This window comes from Balaenoptera borealis (genome assembly GCF_965194805.1).
Source record: "Balaenoptera borealis genome assembly, chromosome: 1".
Lineage (NCBI taxonomy): Eukaryota > Metazoa > Chordata > Mammalia > Artiodactyla > Balaenopteridae > Balaenoptera > Balaenoptera borealis.
In genome coordinates, this window is record NC_138860.1 from 177533807 (window position 1) to 177560374 (window position 26568).

Consider the following 26568-nt stretch of genomic DNA (forward strand, 5'->3'; position numbering starts at 1 on the left):
ACGTGACGCCGCCCCCCCCCCGCCCCCCGAACTGCGGCGGCGGCGGCGGCGGCGGCGGCGGCGGCGAACGCCGAGCCGCGTCCGACCAGAGCTACAGCGGTTGCCGCGGGCTCCGGAGCGCCGAGCCCAGGAAGCCCCGGCCCAGGCCCGCGGGTGAGTCCGCCCCGCCCGGGCGGCGGCTCTGGGAAGGGGAAGGGACGGAGGTGGCCCGGGCTCCCCTCGGCCGGCAGCCAAGACCCGGCGCGGGCGGGCCGGGCAGGAGGGTGCGGGCAACGGGCGGGGACCCGGGGGCTGGGGGCCGGCGGGGAGGGGGTGCAGGCTGGCGTTGGCCGCGCTGCGGGCGGGGGATGGGGGGGCGGCTCAGCCCCCTGTCTCCGGGGGTGGGTCGAGGCCGCGGCTCGGGAGTGGGGGGGCTCGGGTCCCACCCCCCTGCGTGGGTGGGGGTTTCGTGTTGGGCTCACCCTGAGGAGGGGGCGCGGAGAAATGGGCGCGTTCTCTCGATTTCTGGGGAGGGGCCCGGCCCCGACAGCCACCGGGAGGAGGCACTAGGGTCCTCAGAGGAAGGAAGTGGGGGTCCAGCGACCTTGAACCGAGGGGGCAGTGATGTCCTTGCTTCCCCAGGGACAGCGCGCATCCCCCCAGCCTCGTCTCTGACCCGCCGCGGAACAGGGCACCCCCGCGTCACGCAGTCGGACGCCCCCTCGTCGCCCCGTTCCCCCACCTCCACCCACCCCCCACCCCCGGCTCCGCAGGATCTGAGGACTCGGTGGGAATCCACAGGGCGGTCCCCGCGACCCGCAGACGCTTTGGTGCCAGCCATGGGGCGCCTGGGCTTGGGGAAGATCCCTTGTGTTCACACATGCACGCACACACACAGACACCAGCTCAGGACGTGAGCTCCCTCCCTCCATGGTAGTTAGACCCCGACCTGTGCGTGACCCCTAGTTTTTGTTGGGGTCCTACCACAGGCCTGGGGGTGGAATCAAGAAGGACACCCCACCCTTCACACATGGCACATGGGCATCTGTCCCCGTGCTTCATCCCCCTTCCTCTCCAAAGTCAGAGGCCAGCAGGAGGGCGTCTGGGAGAAGCTGGGTCAGGACGGAGCAGGAGAGGCAGGCAGAGGGGAGATGAAGGAAGGAGGCAGCATCTCCTCCCCAGGCTCCTGGTCCACCCTGCCTGCCACAGGGTGGTGGTCCCTCCTTCCCGAGGGTGTCTGGAGGAAGAGGCTGGGCCAGGGCAAGGGGGTGGGCGGCCCTGAGCTTCCTAGCTAATGAGAGGGGAATCAGCCAAAGGGGCCCCTGGACAGGGAGAGGGCAGCGGCTGAGTGGGGCAGGTGGTAGTCATGCCCAGCTGGCCCCAAGATGGCCCCCATTCCTCTGTCTGGGACCTGCGTCTCGCTCTGAGACCCCCTGGCAGCTGGAGGGTCTGGGGAAGCAGAGGGGTACCTTAATGGCCTTGGAAAGGATTCCAGGGTCACGATTAATCCTCAAGTGGCAGAGAGCCTTCGTTACCCACAACAATGTTTCAGGGAGGGGAACTGGAGTCTCCATTGCACAGATGAGGAAACTGAGGCTCAGAGAGGCTGACTGAACTGTCCAAGGTCACAGAGTCACCTTTGGCTGGCCTAGAATCAGTTCTCTGACTCCTGGTCCAGACGGATCTCCACAGTGGTGGGGTGGAGACAGTGTCAGTGACAAGGTAGAGCGGTTCACAGGTGACCTGCTCTCCTGTGCGGCCCGGGGTGCGGGGGGGAGGGGGGAGGGTGCCTCTGGGATGGAGGTGGGAAGCTGGGTCGGGTTGAGGAGGACTTCACCTTTCTTCAGGGTCCAGAACTCAGACCTTCTCCCTTCCCAGAGCCCCGTGCTTGCTTTGCTGCCTCTGCCCACGGCCATGATGGTGTGTGTTCCCTCCCTGGGACCTTCCCAGCTCCCAGCCTTCCTTGGGCAAAGCCCTCTGCTCTCCTCTCTGCCCCGGCTGCCTGCCTGGCAGGGGTCTCCAGACACCCCTCTCTATCCACCCTCCGCCCCTGTGAGACAAGAAAGATTGTTCCTTCGGCCGCTTGAAATGCAGGTGGTCTCCTTTTTGGCTCGGGCGTCTCTGCTGCTCTGGCCTCAGGCCCCCAGCTGGGTCAGCACAAGCCTGGGGTAAGGGAACCCTGAGACCCGGCTCCACCTCCCTCTCACCAGGCCCCACCCCTGCCGGCTGTCCTGTTCCAGAGCCGAGAGGCCCTTTGAGGACTCCTGGGGCAGGTCTGCCTTCCACGCCACCTGTCTGTCTGCGGAGGCCTTTGTCCTGGCCGTCAGACACCGCTGAGCAGCCACACGGCTGCACAAACAACCAAGACCCGTGCACAGCCAGACACAGATGCAAACACGCTCCGATTCACAGATACCCCGGGACCCAGACACAGGAACGCACCGCACACTCAGGCCAAGACACCCGCCTCTAACTCTGACCAGTACCGCAAGTGGAGAGACCTGCCATCCAGACGCTGGGTGCACACAGAGGGGGAGGGTGTTTTCAGGAAGAAGAGGCTCCTCCAAAGCCCTCATGGGGCTGATAACGGCCTCCATTACCTCCTCCAGGGCACGCACATGACGCACACCCAGGAAAGAGCACAAGGAAGCCCCACACCCTTAGAAGTGAACCTGGCAGATAGGCCCATGCACCCACCCACACCCAGGCTGCCCTGGGTGCACACACGCATGCATTACATCAGCTTCCTGTGCGGGGGACACGAACTCAGCACCACCCCGGCAGGGGGTGGCGGAGGCCCCTCTGGCCACCCCCAGCAAAGCCTCACCCTCACCTTCTTCCCTCTTTTTTGGTTCACATGAACCCAGGTTGGCTGACCCTGAGAATCCTGGGAAACTACCTGTGGTTCCCCCTCAGTGGACCTTCCTCTCCTGCCCACCTTCCCCCCAGACATATACCTGCCAGGTGGCCAGAGAAGCCTCTCCCTGGGCCACCCCTTTGCTGCCCCTGGAGGTGCTGTTCCTCAGGCCCCTCCCAAAACAGGACACCCCTCAAGCCCAGGCTCCAAGCAGCCCTGGGGTTCCCTTTCCTTTGCCACTTTTCCGGGAGACCTTGCCAAGTCCTGGTTTCTGCTTTGCCCTCCCAGCGAGGCTGGGGGCCAGCTGGTGTGAAGGGAGGGGAAACCTCGGAGTTCTCCTCTACCCACCTCCTCACTCGGCAGAACCTCTGCCTGCCTGGGCCCTGGCACCCTGGCTCTGCCTCTGAGAGCCTGGCATCGCTGGGAGGTGGCTGCTGAGAGGTGCTTCTGGGGGCTCAGATATCTTCTGCGGGGCAGACTGGTGCTAGGTGGAGGGCAGCGAGGGGCTCCGGGCTTTGCCGTTCTCACTTGGATGCTCACCCTGGGCTTGCCAGGGCGCTAGTTCTGAGTCTAGGTCTGGCCCTGCCTCTTGCTGGCTGTGTGGCCCGGGGAAGTCATCTCCCCTCTGGGCCCATCTCCAGCTCTGGGAGGCAGCTCGGCCTGGCTAGGGAGTGTGAGGTGTGAGGTGGCAGCTCTGTGCCAACGAGGAAAGGAAGTTTGGCTCTGCTGGGCAGTGTGGGGCAAGAGGGGGCCCCTGGCTAAGGACTTCTGGCAGATGGAAAACTCTGGGTCCACACTAGGCCAAGCAGCGGTTGCCAGTCCAGGGATTTCCTGGGGCGACCACCCTGGGGTCAACAGAGGGGGACCTGAGGGCAGGGGGGCTGCTGCTGTAGTTTACATCTGTGAGTATTTTTATGCCCCCATATGTGCTCTATTTTTAGGACTGCAGACTTGTACTTGCAGGCAGTGACTCAGAGAGGAAGGAAGAAGAAGCAGAGGGGTGCTGGTGGGGAGACACCCCAAAACGGGGAGGTTCCGCTGGGATACCAGCCTTCCCCACTGGAAGAAAGGAGTCAAATCTGTGGTGCCCCCACTGTGTGCTGGCACAATGGTAGGACCCTCCTTTGCACACTCAGGAAGCATTTATTGAGTGTGTAGTGTGTCCCAGGGACAGTAATAGACACCGGGGAAACAGACATGAGCTGGGTGTGGCATCCTTCGGTCCCTGCCACAGCCCAGTGTGGTGCTACTGTGGCCATGTCTCAGATGAGGAGGTAAGGCTCAAAGAAGTCAAATGACCTGCCCACTCCTCTAGTAAATGCCTCTGCCAGCATGGCGCCACCCTCCCTGGGGTCCCCTTTTGGAAGAAAACCTGAGTTAAAAATCTGACTTTGCCACTAACTAACTGCACAACTTGGAACCCATTACTCCATCTCTCTGAGCCTCTGTTTCTTTATCTGTAAAGTGGGGATCACCCACTCTATGTACCTGATGGGGTTGTTTTGAGGGTTAAGAAGATTAATGTAGGCAAATACCCAGGGCAGTTTCCAGCTTATTGTGGCCATTTGTTGGGGACTCAGAGGAGATGGGGTGGGAGTTGTCAGGAATCCAAGTCCAGTTTCTGCTGTGTGACTTTGGATAAGTCACTCACTCTCTCTGTGCCTCATTTCCTTCTCCATGGAACAGGGATGATAAGCCCTTGTTTGCCTGCCTACCTGGGAGTGTTTTTTTGTGCAGATCAGACATGATGGCTGGGAGCTGCTTTGAAAAACATAGAGCTGTACTCAGAGATATGAATGCACAGAAGAAAAAACAAACACCAGAAAAATATGAAGAAAAATCTTAAAAAAGAAACTTCAAATATTTTATTACAGCAAGAAAAAATAAGCCTTTTATTCAATGTTTTAGGGGCAGTGGGAATTGTTTCCATAACCTCACATTTCCAAGGCAGTTGGCATTACTCTTGTCACATGAGATGGGTAGTTTTTCCCCTTGGGGAGTCAGTGCCTGGCACATAGTAGGTGGTCGATAAATGGTCATGGTGGCTATGAGTGGAGTCACTACGAGTGGAAGGAGGAGTGAAGATATTTCTGGTGGCATGACCACTACAGCATGAAAAGGTGGCAATCAGGACACTGGTTTGGCTTCACTGGAAGGTGTGTGTAGGGGTGAGTTGGAGCCAGTTTATTAAGGACCTTGACTGCCAGGCTGAGGAATTTTCCCTGCAAGCCAATGGGAAAACCACTGGAGAGAGTGGCTGAGTCTTCTGTGGGCAGGCCTTGGGTAGGAATTAGCCTGGCCCAATTCTCTGCCCTGCTCCTGCTGTGTAAGTGTGGCTCCATTGCCCATTTCCCTGGGTCTCATTTTCCCCCTGTATGCAAAGGAGAGAGCTCCAGCATCTTCCATCCCAGGGACAGGAAAGAGGACCAAGGCACCAACCAGTCAGGAAAGAAGGGGGCTATCATCTGTGCCGGAAATCAGGAGACACATGTCCCCCCTCTGACCTCATCCCACTAGCTGTGTGATCTTGGGCAAGTCGCCAGCCCCTTTGAGCCTCCCTTTCCATCTGTGCAATGGGTGGGTGCAGTTTCTGCCTTTGCAATGTGGCTCCAGTGAGGTGGAGCTGGTGACCGTGCTGTATGACCCTCAGGTGTGTCGTATCTCTGGGGGAATCGTGCTGTTTCTTGTAACTACATGTTCCCCAGCCTCCCTTGAGAATCTGGGGCTGCTGCAATTTATAGGGGACAGTGGGTGAAAACAGACTCCTGAGCGGCCAGAGAGGCCGTGACCTTCTCAAGGCCACAGGAGCCACATGCCTGCCACAGCCAGGCTGTTGGGGGAGTGGACAGGTGAGGCGTGTGGGTCCAGCCCTCTGCTCTGCTCCTGAGTTCTCCACCCCAAGTCTGCAAGAGAAAGACACCCCCATCCCAGCTCAGAGGATAGCCCTTTCCAAGACCCCATTCCTCTGAGTTGGAACTTTTGGGGGTGGGTGGAGGGTGACCTTGGGAATTTCTCTCTGCTTGCAAGCTCAGGGCCAGAACTGTTGGGGCAGCCCTAATTCCTCCATTTCAAAAGTGGGACCCCTCATTGACCTGTGAGGGATTGCCAGGACGAGGCCCAGGCTGATGGCAGGCACGCCTCCCACCCTGGTGCCGCGTCCCGACCTTGAGGGTCCAGAGAGAGGCCATGGGGCTGAAGCTCTGGGTAGGTGGGCTCCAGCCTGGCCCCATTTACCACCTGCCTCCACCTGAGATGTGGGAGCTTTTCCAGGTGCATAGGCGTGCCCTTACGGTCCCTCTCCCAGGGCTTCAAGCCTCCGGAAACAGGACTGCACAGAGCCCCTGGGACAAAGCCCTCACCTGTCCCAGTCACCGGGCAGGGCCCCAGACCGCCCTAGCTGGAGAGGTGTGGCCCTCCGTGGTCCTCTGAGGGGCAGAGAAACCTGGACCTGTCCCCTGCCCTTGCTCCCAGCTGCACCATTGGGGTCTGCCCTGTGTTAGCCAGGGTGGGAGCTGGCTGGCTGGCTTAGCAATGCAGGAGCGTTCCTGGCAGGGGAGAAGCAGAATGGAGGCTGAGTGATGGGGTGCAGGTGGGGGGCATTAATTGAGTACTTACAGTATGCTGGGCCCTGTGCTAAGCACTTTTCATGGATCTGTCTTATTTAATCCTCAGAACAACTGTCATTAGGCCCACTGAGGCTCAGAGAGGGTAAGCAGTCCGCCCAAGGTCACCCAGCTGGTGTGTGGCTGGAGCTGAGATTTGAATTAAGGGCTGTCTGACTCCATTTTTAACCACTTTGGTGTACTGCATGCAGAATGAGATGGGGAGTAGGAGGGGGAGGGGAGGGGCCTAGTTCTGGGCAGGGGTGGGGCTGGGGCTCAAACCCTGGGGCTGCCGCACACCTGCAGGATCTGGCCCTGAACCTCCCAGCTCCCCCTCCCTCCCTTTTCCCTTCCCCATGACCCGTCCGTGGGGCTCTGCACCCCGGGCTGAGTTGGGGGAAGAGGAGAGAATGGGGAGATTTGTTTGCAGAGGTTCCCAGGGACGTGAAATCCCACAGACCCTGGATTCTCCTGGCCCCCTCTGGCTGCATGAACTCCCAGCTCATGAAATCCTCAGCATCAGAGCTGGAGAGGAGCCCATGGAGATCAGCTGGTCCAACCCCCTCATTTTATAGATAATAATTATGATGATTACACCCGATGGCAGCAATTCACAAAGGGCTTTCACATCTGGGTTGCCTCCGACGTGCGCCAGAACCCTCAGGGCTGGCAGGACTCGTTTTGCCGTTGTTATTCTCCTCACTTTGTGGCCGAGGAAACTGAGGTTCACAGAGGTGAAGGGATGGGCCTTGGGGCACAAGCTGGACTCCAAACCCAGATCTTGCTTCGCCTGAGCCCACTGCACCATCCCATGTCCCCTGAGACTTAGAGCCCACGTGGTGTGACTCCAGGACTGCATCCTGCCTTAGGGACAGTGTGGGGGGTGTCTCTGGGGGGGGGGGCTGCTTCTGAGAGGTCTGTGTGGGCACGAGGCAGGTGTCAGGTGAAGCTCCGGGACTCCCAGTGATGCCTGCCTTCCTCCCCTGTCATGGGAATACACCACCCGCTCCCTGCCGAGAGTGTAGACTGAGGGGCAGAGCTGTTTCCTAGGGGCCTCTCCACCTGCCATGCCCATGGGGCCCAGGCTGCCCCCCAAATCAGACTGAGAAGGCACCTTGGAGAGCCTTCATTTTACAGAGAAGGAAACTGGGTGCCAGAGGGGAAAGGACCTGCCCACAGTCACACTGAGCCAGTGGCAGAGCTGGGCCTAGGACCTGGGTCTCCTGACTCAGTGTATGGCTGTGCTGGCACAAGTCCAGTAACAGTACTAAGGACAGCCCCCACTTATTGGGCCCCTCTCGTGTGCCAGGGCTGAGCACTTTACACTGAATCCTAAGAACAACCCTATAAGGTAAGTACTGTTATTCTCATTACCATCCCCTTTTACAGATGAAGAAACTGAGGCTTTGAGAGGTTATGAAAATGGCCCAAAGTCATAAACCAGGAAGTGACAGACAGAGGCGAGAATTCAAACACAGGTCCACCTGACTCCGAACCCATGCTGATGTCAACCCCTGTATGTATTATGATAGGAATAAAATTTCTTTTGTCCTTCTTTTTGCTCATAGCCAACCTAGGACATCATACATTCATTCACTGACATTTATGGAGTGCCTTCTGTGCTGAGGAGACCAGGGAGCTGATCTGGAGTCAGAGGCCAGGGGTTGAGGGTCAGAGATTAGACAGTGAGGTAGGGCATCTCCAAACACTCCTAGACTCTCTGGCCCCGCCAAGGATGGCTGCCCTCCCCCCTTCTGTCCCCAGCCTGGCCACAGACTGTGTGTTTGCAACCTCTCTCTCTGCCCTTCCTCTTGCCCACGGTGTCTGTTGTAGCCTGATTTACCCTTGTGAGAAACGTGGGCATGACTCAGCAGGGGCTTCTGGATTTTGTACACCACAAGGAAGACTGTGCGGACAATAGCAGTAGCAGCCGCCACCATGCAAGCTCTTCGTGGGCACAAGGCACCGTGCTAAGTCCTCTCTCTGTGTGCATCACCTTGTTCGATGCTCACCATCACCTTGTGAGCCAAGAGCTGGTAGACCTCCATTTTCCAGACGTGGGAACTGAGGCTTAGAGCCCCACAGCTCAGGACTGGGCTGGAGCCCAGCTCTGCCCAGCTCTGAGGCCTGTGCCCTTACCCCTGACTCACACTGCCCTGCTCTGTGTCCAGGCTCTGTGCCCAGGCTGCGTGTTTGTGCATTTAGAAGCCTGGTTCCTGGAAGGCAGGCTTCAGCCAAGCAGCAAATATTTGTTGAGCACCTACTGTGTGCCTTGGGGAAGTGCTTTGTGAGACTAAAGCTTGTGAGGATGGGGAGATGGGGGTGTTTCTGTGAGGGATGTGGGTCCCCATGCAACCACCCCACCCAAGTCTTGAGGCAGAGGAGGCTCTCAGGCTTCCAGGGGTGTCAGGGCAGGGCAGCGTGTGCTGTTTGAAGGGCTTTCTTTTTGCAGGAGTGTCCCTGAGAGTGACTCAGAGCTGAGTTACCTTAGGGGGTCTTCCCTGGCCCTTGGGCAAGCCACTTAGTCTCTCAAAAGGCCTCTGTTTCCTGGTCTGTGAATGGGGATGATAATAGCACGTAGTTTACAGGGTGGTCATGAGCACTGAACCAACGAGAGTGCTTGGTACAGGGCCTCGGGGACTCGTAGCTGCTCTTACTGAGCTGGGGTGCGTGTATGATGGAGGATGAGGTCTTGAGGGGGCGGAAGGAGAGCTGGATCTGCTCTATTTGCAGGCCTCAGTTTCTCCATCCATCACGGCTGACACACAACTCTTGTGTAATCTGCCTCAGGGGGCTGTTGTGGAGATCAGAGAGGTCCCAGGGCACTTAGGTGCGCCTCCATGATCTGCACACCGAGGGATCGGTTCCGGGGGGAGAGGGGACGGCGGGAACACGGTGGGCGGTGGCACAGGTGCCACCATTGTGGCGCGCAGGTGTGTCATTGTGGGCCGGAGAGGCACGGCAGTTCGCTCCGGGGATTAGGGAAAAGGCACGTTCGGGAGGCCGCCTTCGCTCAAGGTGGGGGAGTGAGGAGTGCGGGGGGCGGGGGTAACCAGAGCGCGGCCGGGAATGCAGCGCGCTTCCTAGGGGCGCCCTCGGGTCCCAGCCCTCCCCAGAAGAGACGCCCGGGGCGCTGTCCCTGGTCCTGGAGACCTCCCGGCCCTAGCCCTGCAGTTCCCGTGGTGACCAGTTGAGGGCGCCCGGGACCGCGGCGGACTCCTCAGGCCCATTTCAGAACACATTTTTAAAGAGCGTTCTTTATTCTCATGTAATGGTATTCCCGGATAATAAGCCTACCCACACACACAATTTTAAAAACCAAACGACACACTGCCCTAAGAGAAGTAAAAGCCCTCACTTCCACAGATAAAGTCTGGCATGATCACCCCACAGGACCTAATGAAGTAACCAATGCTTGCCCCTGTTTGTATATTAAAAAAAATTTAGATTTAAGGATAGAAAAATCTTATCGTGGTACCTGACTTCTAGTTCAGAATGGCTCCAGTAGTTACATCTTTTGAAGACTCAGTTTATATAAAGCCACACTAAAAAATACTCATATGTAAACCAGAGTTAAGTTGTAGGATGGGATAAACGGGCCTTTCCCCCACGTGAATATCTGGGGGGATATTTGATGCACAGCAGGTCTCCTTGAGTGGGATTCTCCCCCTGGCGTAGCTTTCCTGGCCTCCACCCACTGAGTGACAGCGGTGACCCCCAGTAACTGCGGAGGACCAAAACCACCCACGCGTAATTCCCTAACGCCCTTCAGGGGGCAGAGCCATCCCCACTGAGAACCATTGCCAAGGTGGGGGACTTGGCTGGGTGAAGAGGGGTTCACAGCATCCCTGACTGGCTGAGTGGGAGCATGGCACCTTAAGGAACTGTCGGGGCATCCCATCCCCCATCTTACAGATGGACCAGTAGAGGCCCAAAGCAGGAAGAGATTGTGCTAGGAAACACAATGAGTGACCAGCTGAGCCGGGAGCCGCAACCCAGATCTCCTGCCCCCGGTACAGGGCTCAGTCCACCCAGCTGCCCTGGGTGGAGCTCTGGGTGTAACTAGTCTCCCTTCTAGTTCAACTTACCTGCTTCTGAAAATGGGCAGGGAGTGCCATGCCCTTAGCAGGGGGGCTGGCTGGATTCCAGCATATAATGTGTGAGAGGGTCTTGGCTTCCCCTCTCCTTGGGGATGTAGCAGTTGCACACCACTGGACCCCTACCTTTATTTCTTCCCAATAGTTGGCTGAGCGCTGTGTGTGTGTGTGATGTGTGTGTGCACGTGTGTCTATGTGTATATTTTGTGTGAACATAATGTGATCTGTGTGGGCCTGTGATTTCTGTGTATGAATCTGTTGTCACTGGTGTGTATTCACATGTGTGTACAAACCCAGCCACAGTCAGTAGGTGAGCACTCACAGATTTGGGACCTGTGGGTGTGAGTTTGATGTGACCTTTGCATGCGTGTGTGCATGTGGATTTGTAAGTGTGGGGCTGGTGTTCATGTGAGCATGTCTGCATGCATTTGACCTTGATATGATCGCTGTAGGCATTAGATGTCTCTGCGCACAGTACAAGGACAAGTGCACATGTGACCTGGTGAAGTTTCTGCGCAGGTGCGCACACAGGTCCACTACAGACGGTCTTATTCATCCTCTACCCCTAGTTCCTGAAGAGTGTCAGACACACAGTAGGTTTCTGAATAGGCAGAGGTCTCAGGAACTCGTTGGATGGGATGGCAGTCTCAGAGTCAGGATGGCTGGTTCATTAACTTCACTGGGCAGCCACTTGGGGAGAGGGTGTGAGCCAAGCCACACCCACTCCTCCCTCCTTCCCCAGGGCCTGGGGACCCTCCAGGAGGCTCCTTTTCCAGGAGCTCAGGGTTTGCGGCATCTTGGGATTGGGTGGGTGTGGCTTGGCTAGAAAGGCCATGAGCTAAGGACAGTGATGCTTCGAACCTATGAAATTCTCATTTTTCCATGATTCAGTCTCTAACCCAGCAAAGTAAAAGTGGGTGTTTTAACAGATGAGCAAGCTGAGGCCCAGAGAGGAAAACTGGTTAACACAGGAGGCTGCCTGGCCAGGCAGGAAGCCCGGGATTGCCCTGCCTCCTGCCCAGGATGCCCCCAGCAGATATCATGGTTGGGAATGACAGGGGGGAGGGAGAACAGGGGAGGTTGCTGGGGACCGTAGCAAGAATTGACCCCACCAGCCCCATCTGGAGCCCAGGCCTGAGATCTTCCCAGGAGCCTGCCCCTCCCTGTGCCCTTACATTTCCGTGCTGAGGGTTGGGAAGTGGGAGCTGGAGGCAGCTGGGTGGAACTCGCAGAGTTCAACCCAGGGTGAACTTGGAAAGGGAGCTCTGCAACCCTCCACCCCTGCACCCTTCCCTCCTCCTTCACACAGTCTGGCACCTGTTTGAACAACTCAGGTGCAAATCTAGGAGGCCCAGAAGGGAGGCTTCCTCCTAGAGGGAGGGCCTGGACCCTGGAGGACAGCCTGGCTCTGGTTTCTAGGAGAGAGGCTGCAGGGAAAGGAAGAAGGGAGCTCTGTCCCATCCCAAAGACGGCAGTGGCTTCGCAGTGCCAGTCGGCAAGCAGCGGTTCTGTGCTGCCTGGAGAGTACTGAGCTCCCTGTCACTGTGGCCAGTGGAGGCTGGACGTCTGGGGACTGTTAAACACGATACAGCGAGGAAATGTCAGAGCCTGGCCTGGCACCTCCGCCCTTGCTGCCCCACCTCTGTGTGTGTCTGTGTGTCTGTCTTGGAGGTTGTTTCATGTGCCCACACATAGAGCTGCCCCCTTCTTTCCAACAGCTGCATATACTGCATGGTGCACATGGACTTTGATCTATTTATCTGGACGGCTGTTAGTTTGTTTTGGAACTCTTACTAATAAATCTTTGCTAACTCAAAAAAAAAAAAAAATGGTGATTTCATGTAGTTCGGCCTAATACAAACGATGCTGCAGCAAGTGTTTTATTTAACAAACTCATGCAATTCAAATACTATTCTCAATGCTTTGTAAGGATTAAATTAGTTAATCCTTGGCAAAACCCTTTGAAGTAGGTACTTTTATATTCATCATCAACCCTATTTTGCAGATGAAGAAACTGAGGCACAGAAAGATTAAGTGACTTGCCTAAGGTCACACAGCCGACAAGTGGGAGAGCTGGGATTTGAACCCTGAGAGGGTTCACAAGAATGAGCGTATAAGCACTTGCCTTCCTGTCTCTTGTCCTTGGCCATTCATCTTGAGACTCACCTGTGGTGACGTAGAGGGTAAATTCTCAGAAGTGGTTTTGCAGGTTCAGAAGGTGCATTTAAATTCTGCTATTGCTGGCGGGACCGGGACCTGGCCTGGGAGTGTCCTGTGCGTCGCCGGCTGAGGGACTGTGACACCCACCCCCACCCCACCCCCAGCTCTTGCCAATGAGGCAGCTGCAGCTGGTCAGAGCCCAAGAGTCCGGAGCCCACACTGGGCTCTTTGTCTTCGGTGGGAACCCTGCAGCCCCCATGGCCCCTCTCAAGGGCCCACTGTCCCAGCACCAGCAGGGCCTCCCGGGGGCCAGGCCCGGCTGGGGAACTTGGCACATCAGAGGCCTCTTGGCCACCCTGCCAAGTGGATATGCAGAGCCCACTCAGGAATCATTCCCACTGAAAAGAGAGTGGCGAGGCCGAGGGAAACGTCCAGGTGGGTGCATCACCCTGGATGGGGCTGGAGTCCTGGGCCCCAGCCCTGACACTGTGCACACCCCTTATGACCCAGGCCCAGCTCCTGGTCCTTCCCTCCACCCCAGCTCTCTGGGCGCCCCTGTTGCTGCTGCCACTTAGGAAGGAAAGACTTCCTCCCTCTTTGGGCCAATCTCAGTGCTCCTAGGGTTTGCCCCTCGGGAGCCCTACCAGACTGCCCTGTGAGGAGTGGGCTTCCCACACTGCCCCGGAATCTGCCGCCCTGCCCGGAGCAGAAGGGGCCCAGCCCTGGCTCCAGAGCACCCTGCCAAGAGAGAGCCAGACCCTCCTCTGAGAACCAAACCAAGGGAGTGGTTCTAGGGCCGAGAAAATCATGCTGGCCCTGCCCAGGCTCTGAACTCCGCAAGGGGCTCTTGAGGGCTCCTCCACCCACCAGAATGTGTGGAGAGGAGAAGGGGTCCAGGCTGGGGCAGAGGGAGGGGCTGGCGGGGGGTGGAAATCCACCAAGATAGGAATATTTGCTGTGAGCCAAGGTCTCAGTTTCTTCACGTCTGAAATTAGGAGACTGCTGTGCCCCCCATCCCCCACCTGGGTGAGGCAAACTGTGGAGCCCGGTACCCAGACCAGCCACTTCCCAGGGGAAGATGGAGCTCACTGAGCCCTGGCTCAGGGCCCAGGCAGAACAGCTCCTGAGAGGCTTCTGAAGAATCCCTGCCACCCTATCGTTGTGCCCTTGGGTGTCCCTTCTCCCTCGTCCCCCCACTGCATCTGTTCCCTGAAGTCCCTTTAAACAGAAAACCCCATAGAAAACCTCAGGTTTCTATGAGGGCCTCCCTGGGTGCAGGGCGTGGGGGCAGAGTGGGTGTTCTGGGAGGGATGGGTGAGTCCTGGGGGCAGGGGCAGTGTCCCCTGTCTCCTGACACACCTTTACTTGGGGCAGGAGAGACAGCTTCCTGTGGGGTGGAGCACTGGGCTGTGAGTTCTGGGTGAGTTGGGTGCAGAGGAGGGGCTCAGGGTGTTTGTTGAGTGAATGTATGAACAGCTCTAGAACTTCGAGCCCCGTTTCCCTCCGAAGGGAAGGTTGCTGAGGAACCCAGGATGGATGATTTTTCAAGAAGAGGGTGGGGCATCTCCATTCTCGCCCTCTTCCTCCTCACCTGGGCAAAGAAGGGCTCCTGGGAGTGGGGGATGAGAGTGGGCAATTCCTTCCTTCACTCTTTCAAGAGCAGAGCTTCTGACCCACAGTGCGGGACTCCCCTAGCTGGCACTTATTTAGCATTGACTGTGTCAGGCCTGGGCAGAGCGCTCCACACACATTAACTCACCACAAGGGCCCTGTTCGTCCTATTTTACAGATGAGAAATTCGAGGTACAGTGCAGACCATTTTGACCCTGGATTCCAAATTCTGGACCCGGCTCGCTATGAGCTTCCCCTTCGTGATGACAGGGGGACAAATCCGCCGACAGAACCGGAAAGGTCTAGGGGGGGGATGGAAGAGGGTGTCGCCTCCAGAAGAGGGTCTGCAGCTCGGTACGCCCTGGTCTGGAGGTGGAGGGTTGGCCTCGTCCTAACCTCTCCCCGCCCCCCCGCCGCTACCGCCGAGGCCCCGCCCGGCCCTCCCGCCTCCCCGCCCCGAGGTCCCAGCTCGGAAAGTCCAGCGAATCCCCTGCTCCCGGCCCGAGGGCGGCGCGAACAAGCGGCCCTTTCTGAGCGCGGCTGCCCCCGACAGCTGGACCACAGCCCGCGGGGGCGCGGACAATCCCGGGGCTTGTGGCCGGGGGCGGGGCGGCTCGGGTTGCCAAGGTGACCCGGGCGCGGGGAGGCGGCTCCGGCTCGGCGCGGGCCGGGCGGGTGGCGCGGGCGGCGGCGGCACCATGAGCGGCCGGAAGCGCAGCTTCACCTTCGGGGCCTACGGAGGGTAGGTGCGCCGGGCGGGGGCGCTCGTGCGCGCGCGGGGGTGCGCGGGGAAGGGCGGGGGGTGGACGCGCGCGCCCGCGGGTGTCTGCCTTGGTTTCTGTAGTTGTGAATTTGTGCTTAGGTGTGAGGTGAGCGTTTGATGTCAGTACGTAACTCGTAGGGTTGGGAAGTCTGCGTGTGCTTGTGTGTGTGTGTGTTCCGATTGGGTGCCCATGTGCACGCGTGGGGACGCGAGTGGCCGCGGGCATTTCTGTGTTTGTGTCTAAGTGTGTGACAGTGTTTATGTGTATGACTGTGTGTGGACCGGCAGGTGGGCCTGTGTGTGTGCACTCCTGGGTGCACGTATAGGTCGTGGGGGTGGGAAAAGGCAGGTCAAGGGGAGGCCCTGCAGGGGCCCTGACTTGGTCCCTGAAGCTGCTGGGCCCCAGCAGTGAGGCTTTGGAGGAAGGGAACCTAGAAGCCATTAGCAGACCTCTGCCCACCTCCACCCCTGGGCACCTCGCTGCCTGGCTCTCAGGACCCCCCTCCTCCCAGGGCTGCTGGCTGCCTGGACCTGGAGACCTGTGGAGGCGGGGGGAGTCAGAGTGGTGTCTGGTCCATATCGGGGTCACTGTTCCTCCTGACCCCAAGTGCCCACCCCAGAGGAGTGCAGAGGTGGGCTGGGAGGATCCTTCCCTTAGGCAGAGGTTTGGTAAATTGGAAGGAAGACTGGGTAGACAGACTGGCCAGAACCCCTTCCCTGGCTGGCCAAGTAGTTGCATAACCTTCACCAGGCCCTGCCTCCCTGTGGTCAGAGGGACACACGGGGCCACCTTTTGGGTGCAGAGCACTTGGGGCTCACACATGTAACGCTGCAGAATATGTGCTCTTTGAGCTGAGGGGATTGTGTCCAAGGTACATCCCCTCTCTGGACACCCAACCTCCAAGGGGACCCCGCAGAGGGGCTGGGTGGGGTGGGAGACGAGTGCTGCCCTCCCTGCCTGGGGCCCTGCTAGCCATCAGGTGATGGGCCTGGGTTGAGCCCTAAGCCTCCCGGTCAGCTGACACCGAGAGGCAGCCGGGCAGTGGGGCTGCATTCTGTTGTGTGACCTTGGGCGAGTCCTGGCCTCTCTGGCCCCACTTTCCCCATCTGCAGAGTCCGCATTAGCTGATCCCTGGGAGACCCCAGCCCTGCCTCCCCAGAAGATGTCTCCTTAGCTGGCGGAGGCCGGTTTGGGGCCCCTTTCCCATTCTCCTCTGGCCTCTGACCAGGAGGCAGGAGTTGTTTGTTGTCCCAACAGCTGCTGAGCCCCTCGGCCCCCAGCTGGGCTGGAGGGTGGAGCCCTCCCCTATCCCAAGGTGCCCTCAGAGGGCAATGGGGGGAGCCTCTGGGAGGGGGCACTGCCTATACACTCTCTCTAATGCCGGACCTGGAGGGAGTGGGGGAGACGAGGCCAGGGGGTGGCCCCTGAGCTCCGGGGGCTTGAGGTCTTCCTCTGGCTCTGCTCTGGGTTGGGGGTGGGTTAGGAGAGGAAGCCCCTCATGGGTCTCCTGCTCCCAGATTCCCAGGCGTTTGTCCCCTGCGTGGATGTGAGTGAGCTCCAGCTCCGGGATCGAGGCAGGCCACTGGGGAAGTAGAGGGGGGTGTTCTTCCCGCCCACCTTTACGAACACCCACACCCTTCAGTGCCGTCTGGAAACCCTCTCAGTTGGCTCCAGCCGCGCCCCTGCATCCTTGCTCTGATCCCAAACTGCCGTGGCCACTGTCCCACTCCGCCCGTTCCAGGACGTCCCATGCGGAACCCCACCCCTGCTGCCACCCCAGAGCCTGGTCCTGGGCCCCTGCTCCCCTGTCCCCAATCCTGTCTCTCTTCCTTTCTTCTTCACCCCACAACTTCACATGTCCCTAAACTGACATTAGGGCCCCTGGAGCCTATGGGGGATGGTGACAGTGCATCAGTCACCTTAGAAGCAATACCTCCTCTAGGCCCCTCTGCAAGGGCGGGGGTGAGTTAGGATTGGCCTGATGTGCTGGGCGAGGCCTGGTAAGAAGGGTCTGCCCCCCTCACCTGCTGTCCCTCTTGCTGTGTTTCAGGGTGGACAAGTCCTTCACCCCTCACCGGAGTGCGTGGTGAGTACTGAGGGGCTCTCGGGAGGGGCTGGGCTGCTTGGCTGAACTTTAGAGACACTCCCAAACCATTACTGCCCCCTGTAATGCCAGACCAGACCCCACCAATCCTCCACCCATCCTCTGCAGGCCTTGGAGTGGGCAGACCCTCTTACCAGCTCTGTCCCATCACCACAGTTCTTTCTAGAGCTCTGCCTTGGAGTCAGGCAAATCAGGTTAAATCTCAGCTCTGCCATTGCCTGTGTGACCTTCAACAATTCACTCACCTCTCTGAACTTCAGTGCTCTCACCTGTGAAATGGGGATTAAAATGCTTATTTAACAGAGCAAAAGTTGTACCAAAAAAAAAAAGCAAAACAGGGCCTGGCATATTGTAGGCCCTCAGTGAAAGGGTTTCCTTCCTTTTCTCTATTCTTTCCCATCTCATGGTGGCTCCTGGCCACTGACCCCCACACCCTCTACTTCCACTCCATACACAGCCTTCAGAACGCCCTCCTGCAGCCCATTTCCGGTGTCTGAGGCTGCCTCTCTCTGGAGGAGGAAGTGTCTGCAGCTTCCCCAACACTGTGCGCAGTGGGTGGAGGTGCAGCCTCACCTCGGGATTCACACCCCCCAGCCCGATGCCCCAGCAGGCGGGTGCCTCCCGGCTTCCCTGGCACCGGCATCACTTGGGTCCGGCTGGCTGCTCCTGCTGCCACTTTAACTCCAGCAGGAGAGCCCCCAGCTGCTCTGGCTTCTGCTTTCTGCCCCTGCTGAGGGCTTCCTGGGGTCCCCAGGCCCTGCAGTGCCCCCCAGCTGCTGGATGACTCCTATCTGACACCATTGCCTTACCTGCTGCCAGAGCTCCCTAGGAAGCCACACCTGGGGCGGGAGGCAAACGGGGTGCCCAGGCTGAGCTCCAGGGCCTGCCCTTTTATTTTCCTTTGACACTCTCTGTGCCACCTGGAGCCAGTTACTCTCCCTCTCTGGGTTTGGTCTCCTGCGCTGTGCCTCTACTACGTGCAAAGCCAGTTTGAGTCTCTACCATGTGCAAGGTCATATGCCAAGCCCAGAGCAGGGGTAGGGCGAGGAGAGATACAGATGGAGGTGAGAAAAATGCCTTTTCTTTCAAGGAGTTCAATAATAGTATCCCAACAACTGCCATTTGTCAAGAACCTGCTGTGCACCGGGTACTGTTAGGTGCTTGAATTGCATCATCTCACATAATCTTTACCACATCTCTGAGTCAGGGACCATTAGCCTTAACTACAGATGAGAAGAATGGTGCATGGAGGGGGCAAGTGACTTGCCCAGGTTCACACAGCTAGTCAGTGGCAGAGCTGGGATTTGAATATCGATCTTCCAGGCTCTGTGCAGAACCCAGAGTCTCACTCACTCTGTCCCAGGGCCTCCAGGCCACAGGGCAGATCTGACAGATGCACCTGAGGGAAGACTTGAAGATGGAGGAGGAGTCAGAAAGATGGAGGAGTGACTCAGAAAGCCCACTCTAGGGAGCCTTGAATGAAGAGTCAAGAAACGAGGGTCTAGGACTAATAGTAACTAACCACTGTGTGACTTTGGGCAAGTCCCTTCCCCTCTCTGGGCCTCAGTTGACACACTTACAAAATAAGATTCTGGGATGACCAGGACTTGCCCATCACCCACAATGCCTTGCCCCACGCCCTCCTTGCTGGAGCTGCTGTCCTTGGTGCTAGCCCCTAGGCCCTCTCTTCCCCCATCCCCAAGCCAATTGCTTAGCCCCCAGCCTGTGCCTGGCATCTAGTTAGTGCCCTGTAAGTGGGTGGTCACTTTGACTGTCAGTTATGATTTTCTGGCGTTCAAGGCCTGTCTCCACCTCACCTTCCAGGCTGGGACTCACTTCTCCCACGCCCTGCATTTCCGATCAATGGGAATATGGTCGCCATGAGCACCACCTCCAGGCTTTTGCTCACGTTGTCGCCTCCCCTTGACCTGCCCTCCCCTCCCATTTCCACAATCCCTCGCCACACCTGCAGCCCGTCTTTATCACCATTTGTTGAGTGTTTCCTTTCCTGATCCCCACACCTCCTCTTTTTCTCCTTGAATGCCGTTTCTGCTGCTTATCATGCTTGTAGAGCACACAGTAGAGCTTACTCCTAGTGCAGTGGAAAGACCATGGCCTTTGGAGTCTGACAGACATTGATTTGAATCTGCCTCTGTCACATACTAGTGGTGTGACCTTGGGCAGGTCACTTCCCCTCTCTGAGCCCCATTTGGTGCTCAATAGTATTTAATGAATTGGATCTTTCAGCGAGTTGACCTCAGTTGAGTTGAACGTATCCACATAAGACTGTGGCGTGAGGCAGGGTCTGAGGTCCTTGAAAGCAGGGGTTGCTTGAGTTACTTTTGACTTAGGCCCACTTTCCAGCATGAGTCCCATAAGAACTGGGCTGTACTCTTTTCATCTCTCCATCCTCCACACAGTCTTGCCCAGCTACCCAAACCCAGTAAATGCTTAATGAATGTTTGTGGGAGTGAATTGAATGTGTCCAGAGAGTGGAAGAGGTGAAACCTTGTCAGGTAGACTGAGAGGAGGTGTGGTTTTCACCTCATATTTTTAAAAAGGATTAAGAGGTAGGGGCTTGGATCAAGGGAGCAGTGAGGCCTGGTAGAGGCCAGACGTGATCATGGCTGTATTCCCCTACCCCCTGCCCCTCATCAGCAGATTATCTACAGTGGAGGAACACAGAACAAGTGTGCAAATGCCGAGGAATGAGGCCCAGTGGGAGGATTAGGAGCCAGTGGGATAGTGGGTGACTCTGGTTCTGCAGCCCTAATGGACATTTAAGGTGGATTCAAATGGTGGGGGGAGGAGGGAGGTGGAACTGTGTCAGGGTGGGGGAATGGCTAGGTGGAGTTGTGCAGGGAAGGAGGGTTCTGGAAAAACCCTGGGAAGAGGAGATTCAGCTTTGACCTTAAAGCTGGGACCCTGGGGGGAGGAGCAGGACCTGGCAAGGATTCAGTGCCAGTGAGTGCTGGGCATTTTTCTGTGGTGGTCTCATTAAGTCATGATGACAGTCCTGAAAGTTGGCATTAGTGTCCCCTTTTTAGAGGCCGAAACCAAGACTGAGAACGTTGAAGACTCTGGCCCAAAGTCGCACAGCTGGCGAAGGCTGGATTTGAATCCAGCTTTTCCTCCTGCCAGGGAAGGGTCCTTGGCCAGAGACAAGCCACAGGAATGAGAAAAATCCTGGTTATGGGGTGAGAGAGGAGGAGGAGGAGAGTGAGATAATCCCGGGATACCTCCAAAACAGAGGGCACTGCCCAACCCCCTGTGTCCCACCGGGAGGGCCTATCTGGTCACTGAGATATTTCCCCGTGACAGTAATGGTACCAGTTGCTCCCATATATGAAACATTTCCCAGGTCTCAGGCCCTGGGCTGAGAACTTCATTTAAATTATTTCATTCCATCGTCATACCAGCTTTACAAAGTAGAGACTATTACTATCCGTCTCCCATTTTACAGATGAGGAAACTGAGGCTCAGAGAGGGGACCTGGCTGGCCCAGGGGAACACAGTCAGTGAGTGGTGAACAAGACTGGCAGCAGGGTCAGCCTGAGCCTGTACCTTTAGCCCCAGCTCTCCTGGAGGCTGCCTGTGCCGAGTGGGGGTCTTGGGTGGGCAGCCCCTGTCCTCAGGTGGCTCCTTTCTGTAATCACTGAGCCAGAGGCCCTGGGGGGCAGAGGGAGCCTGTGTGCTGCTGCAGGAAGCACGAGGCTGGCCTCATTAGTGGTTCTGAAATGCCAGGCGGGCACAGCCTGCTGGGCCTCCTCATCTATTATGCATCTGGTGGACAGGACCCCGGTGGGCAGCTGGCAGAGCACAGGACAGGGGAGCTAGCTACCACTTCTTGAGCCCACACCTGCCACCACACCTCTGAGCAGGGATCCCTCAAGGCGAATGCCAGGGCAGCTCCTGCCTCATCCCCCTGGCCCAGCCTGGGTGAGGGGGTTCCACGGGGGACAGGAGCATGGATGCTGGTCCCCAGCTCATTAGTCTGCCTGTCTCAGCAGCTACTTCTGAGAGAGGCTGGGACCTTGATTCAGCTGAGAGTCATTTGGGACTAGGGTGGGCAGAGGCAGGCTGATATAGAGTCTTAGGAGCACAGGCTCCGGGCTGCACAGCACCTCAGAGTGATGGTAGTCTTGGTCATTTATTCATCATTCATTCAGCCATAAGGAACTACTGAACACCTACTGTAAGCCAGACACAGTTCTAGGGACTGCAGATTCAGCAGAAAATGAGACAGGCCCAGTCCCTATCTTCAGAGAGATTGATTTGGCCAGTTCTTCACCTCTTTGAACCTCAATTTCCTCATGTGTAAAATAGGGAGTAGAGGAGACAGTCTATAAATAGATGCCCCCCAAAAAAACCAAAAATACAAACTATGATGGTTGTGCTGAATTTTAAAGCAAGAGTACATGCTAACAAGAGCTGATCCTTACTTGGAACTTAGCCGGCATGCTGGGCTGTGTTCCAAAGCCCTTTCCATATATTGATGGATTTAATCCTTACAACCCCATGAGGCAGGTACTGTCATTACTCCTGGTTTAGGGCTGAGGAAACTGAGGCATAGAGAGGCCAAGTAACTTATTCAAGGTCTCTTGGCCAGGCTGAGATTTGAACACAAGCAGCTGGGCTCCAGTTTGTACATCACCCTGTACTGTGAAGCTGTGGGGTGATGGATGGAGTCATGGAAGGCTTTTCCGAGGAGGCGGCATTTGAACCAAAATCTGAAGAATGAGAAGAGCCACTTGAGAAAGCAGCAGATGCAAAGGCCCTGAGGCAGGAGTGAGTTTGGTGTGTCCTCAGAACAGGAAGGAGTCTGGTGTGGCTGAACAGATGTGGGAGAGTGAAGCCAGGGGTGGATTTAGAAAGGGGGAAGGGGCCAGACTGAGAGTCTCACAGGCAGAGTAGGAGTTTGGCTACAACATCAGTGACTGACATGCAGAACCGCTGAGTCTCAGACTCTTGGCTTTGTGAAATCTTAGAATCAGAGAATTTGGGCCTCCTAGAATCTTTGGAGATGGAAGAAATGTTTGAGGCACCCTCCTATGGCCTCCCACTACGCAAGGAACCCTCCCTTGGTTCACAACCCCTTTGAATATTGGAAGAAGACTTTGGGGGCCCTCTGAGGAAATCGTACCTTTATTTTCAGTAGCTTTATAGACCTCTTGAAGCTCGTCGTCCCTGGTTGAGACCATCATGACCTCTTGGCAGCTCCTTGACTAGCCTTTGTTGCTCACTCCTAGTGATAGAAAGCTCATTACCCTTGAAGTATCCCATTCCATTCCTGAGCAACTCAGATGGATTTCAAAATTCTTCCTTACTTCAAACCAGCTGCCTGAGCCTAGATGCACCCTCTGGGTGTCCCATCCCTGACAGTGGCCCTTTAATGAGACAAGGATGGGGATTTTGTATTCCCAGGTCCACTCTTTCTTGTCTAAACAGTCACTCATCCTAGCCCACCCTCGTTTACATCCTCTATTTAGCTCAGCTTGTGCAGGCCTTGAAACCCCCTTAGTTGTCCCTCTCTGCCTTCCTATGGGGCCAGACAGACCCCCTCTTCCAGGACAGAGCCCTCCCTAACTTAAGGAGATAAGAGAAAGTCTCCTTCAGATGGGTTTTGGCCCTGGGTCTGCCGCTATGTTTCTGTGTGACCTTGGGAAGTGAATCCCCATCTTTGGGCAGTTTCCCCACGCCCACCTTCGCCACAATCAAGAGGCAGAGATGGGAGGCTTCCTTGGCAGTCCAGTGGTTAAGACTCCGTGCTTCCACTTCAGGGAGCATGGGTTCGATCCCTGGTCAGGGCACTAAGATCCCGCATGCTGCGAGGTGTGGTCAAAAAAAAAAAAAAGGCAGAGATGGTCCTGGAGGGCACTTGCAGCTCTAAGTTTCCCAGTCTGGTTGGCCCTGCTTGCCTCTACATTCCAGCAATGCTCAGGCTTAGGTCCCTTTGTTTGGGAGGTGCATAGAAAGACAGGAGTTCTGTTTTCAGGCAGATCTGAGTCCAAATACCAACTTCAACTTTTCTTACTTGCTGTGTGGCCTTGCTCAAGCTACTTTTGCCTCTCTGAACCTCAGATTGTTCATGACAATAAGAACCAGGCTGCTTACCCCACGGGAGACTTAGAATGAAATAAGTTCATTGTGTGCACTCAGTGGATGTTTTCCCTCTCTCTGAGCATTTGCATTTTGAGAGAAAAGACACATTAAACCAGAGAGACTCATTAAAATTTTAGTGCTAGAATTTTAGGCCTTGTGGAGGTGGCTTATTTGAGGAGAAGTGATTAAGGAGGGGACCTTTCTGATATCCCCAAATCCCATAAAGGCTTTCCTCTGCTCAGGGTCTCTCCCAAGACAGTCATTCCTTCATTTAGCAAATTAATTCAACAAATATTTAATGTGGGAATGCCCTCTAAGGGCCAACCAAGCCCCATGCTGGACACTGGGGACATGGCGATGGAGATGACAGACAAGGCCACTCCCCTCGTGGAGTTCAAGGGCAGGGGGGAGAATAAGGAAAGAGAGGGTTCTAAGGTGGGGTGATACGTGTTGATGGGGCAGATGTGGGGAGCTCTGAGAGCTCAGAGAAGGACTTCTCCCCCCTACATGGGAATCAGGGGAGGCTTCTTGGAGGAGGTGACCCAGAAGCTGAAACTCAAAAAACAAGTTGAAATGGGCCAGTTGGCAGCATGTCTGTGTGTGTGTGGTGTGGGAGGGAGGGCCAGTGCCAAGAGAGTGTTCCAAGAAGAGGAGGTGGCAGGTCAGCAACGTGGAGGAGAAGAGCGTTTGGTGGCACGTGCTGGGCACAGGATGGAACTGGACCTGGCAACAGAAAGTGGGAGAGGCAGCCACCAGCTGTTGTCCCTGCTAGCCCCACTGGGACTTCCTGTGGGTGCCCTAGAGGGTCTGAACCCCCAAGCCACGATGGGGCAGAGGCCTGCCAGGGCTGCCCGTCACCCACTGTAAGATGGGCACTCCCCACTGTAAGAACTGCCCTGCGCTGTGCTGTCAGTCTGGGGCTGTGTACAGTGGAGGATAACTTCTCTGGGTCTTGTAAATTAAAGACCATAAAAGCACCTACCCTGAAGATTGTTGTGGGGATTAAGTGAGATAATGTATGCCAAGGTCCAAAACCAAAGTGATGCCAGCAATCGTGGTCACTGCCGTGTCATCCTTACAAGCTGGTCCTTGCAGTGGGGGCAGAATCGCTCAGCGTGTGGACTCTGCCCTCTGGAAGTTCACTGCCTGCCGGGAGGCAAGACCTGCCCACACGTGAGCATGCTCCCAGCCATGGGCACTGACCTTGACACTGGAACTGAGAATGCTGGCTTTGCAGCCAGCCAGGTCTGCACTGAGTCCTGGCTGGGTGACCTTGGGCAGTGCCTCCCTGGCTGAGCCATGGTTTCTTCCTTTGTGCAGTGGGGTTATTAGTTGTCACCACCTCAGGGTGAGTGAGAGGAGAGGAGGAGGTGCTTTTAAAGGGCTAGCGCAGCCTAACAGTGCAGCTCTTTCAGACCACGGGAAGGCCCCGGTAACCTGCAGAAACTGCACTGTCTCTCTCTGAGGCTCATTTTCCTATCTATAAAATGGGAAGGTTAGCTAAAAAACACTGACGTGCTGGGGTTCTAGTGGAGTCTGATAGTCCCTAATCTTGACCTGGTCTGACTGTTTGCTGTGTGACCCTGGGCTAGAGACTTAATCTCTCTGAACCTCAGTTTCCACACCTGTAAACAGGGACAATATTCACCTCACAGGATCCTTTCAAGGATTCGTTAGCTATTTGCTTGTTTTTTTTTTTAAATAAATTTGTTTATTTTATTTATTTATTTTTGGCTGCATTGGGTCTTTGTTGCTGCCCGCGGGCTTTCTCTAGTTGCGGCAAGCGGGGGCTACTCTTCATTGCGGTGCGCAGGCTTCTCGTTGCGGTGGCTTCTCTTGTTGCGGAGCACGGGCTCTAGGAACGCAGGCTTCAGTAGTTGTGACATGCAGGCTCAGTAGTTGTGGCGCATGGGCTTAGTTGCTCCGTGGCATGTGGGATCTTTCCGGACCAGGGCTCGAACCCGTGTCCCCTGCATTGGCAGGTGGATTCTTAACCACTGCGCCACCAGGGAAGTCCCTTGTTAGACATTTGTTCATTCAACAAATACTTATCAAGTCCCTGCCACGTGTCAGGTAACATCTAAGAATTGGGGATACAGCGGTGAACCTGAGGGACCTGGTGTGTGGCCTCATGCAGGTCACCTTCCAATGCAGGAGACAGATGCAAAACGAGCTAACAGGCGAATAAGGTGAACTCACATGGGTAGTGGGTAGTGAGAGACAGGGTGGTTGGGGAGGGGATACCCTTTGCTAAGGGTATCGGGGAGGGCCTCTCAAGGCCTGAATGGGAAGGAACTGACTGTGGGAAGGGTGATCCAAGCAGAGGGCAGAGTATATGTAAAGGCCTTGGGGCAGGAACAAGATTCCTTCCCTTCCCCAAATCTGGAACATTCCAGATCATCTCCTGGCAGCAGGTGGAAGGTGGCTGAGTAGGCAGGGGGGTTGGAGGCCCATCCTCTCTCAGAAGAGCTGCTGCTCACGAGGCAGGCCTGGGGGAGGGGAGTGGGCACTGTGGGCAGGCATGCAAGACCAGGCTTGGGTTGGGCCTCCGGTGAGAGGGGGTGTGTGGCAGAAGGCAGAGCCTCTGAGCCCGCAGGGGTGGGGCCGACTGCAGGGCACAGGCAGGAGGCCAGCCTGGCGACCGCCTGGCTGACCCCCCTGCCCAGAAGTATTCTGGGGTCTGGTATAGAGACCCGGGGCCTATTTCAGGAGGGGTTTGGGGGAGGGGAGCAAAGGAACTTAGGCTGGCTTTCTCTCTCACTGCAGCCAACCTGGGCCTGAGTACCAGTCATAGAGTGCCCCGGCCTTTCCCAGATCTGGCCCACCCACGGGCCAGAGGTTCTTTGAGACGCCCCCTATACACACGCACATTTTCCCTATGCACACTCCTAGACTTGACTCTTGTCCAGGCAGCTTCGTCACGAGCATACAGCTATATACACATTCACTCATGTAGCACATCATAATCGGGCATCGACTGTGTGCCAGGCCCCCAAACAGATCGGGTCCGCAGCTGAGGAAGCTCCGTGATCTGATAATCACACTGGGACAAGTGCAAACCCAAGACAGGCTTCTGGGAAAGCTGGTCAGGGTAGGGGCAACCTGACCCAGTCTGGGGAGGGGGCTCCAGAAAGACCGGATAAGAGTGTAGCATGTAGGTGTGATGGGGGATGACGGGGGAGGGTGGAACAGGTGGAGGGTACGGTGTGTGCAAAGGCTGGGAGGTGGGACAGACGCTCAGGGCCTCGTGGGCCACGTGAGGCAGCCGAGTCTCCATCCTGCACGTGGCGGG

At 56.7% G+C, this 26568-nt stretch overlaps 1 protein-coding gene across 8 annotated transcripts in view; it reads left to right on the forward strand.

Moving 5' to 3' along the window:
• Positions 1-87: 87 nt before the first annotated feature.
• The window catches only part of RAP1GAP (RAP1 GTPase activating protein), a 65933-nt gene continuing 39452 nt past the window's right edge, over positions 88-26568 (forward strand). For 3 of the 8 annotated variants that reach the window (XR_014233455.1, XM_082351166.1, XM_082351167.1), the window contains exons 1-2: positions 14778-15048; positions 17121-17156. Coding sequence is in view for 4 of the 8 variants with exons in the window: in XM_082351166.1 (XP_082207292.1) it covers positions 15005-15048; positions 17121-17156 (80 nt within the window). In the remaining 4 variants the exon portion in view is untranslated. Of the gene's footprint in view, positions 154-14775; positions 15049-17120; positions 17157-26568 lie in introns of those variants that run through there. The other 5 variants (XR_014233454.1, XM_082351165.1, XR_014233452.1 and 2 more) reach the window with 4 other exon arrangements.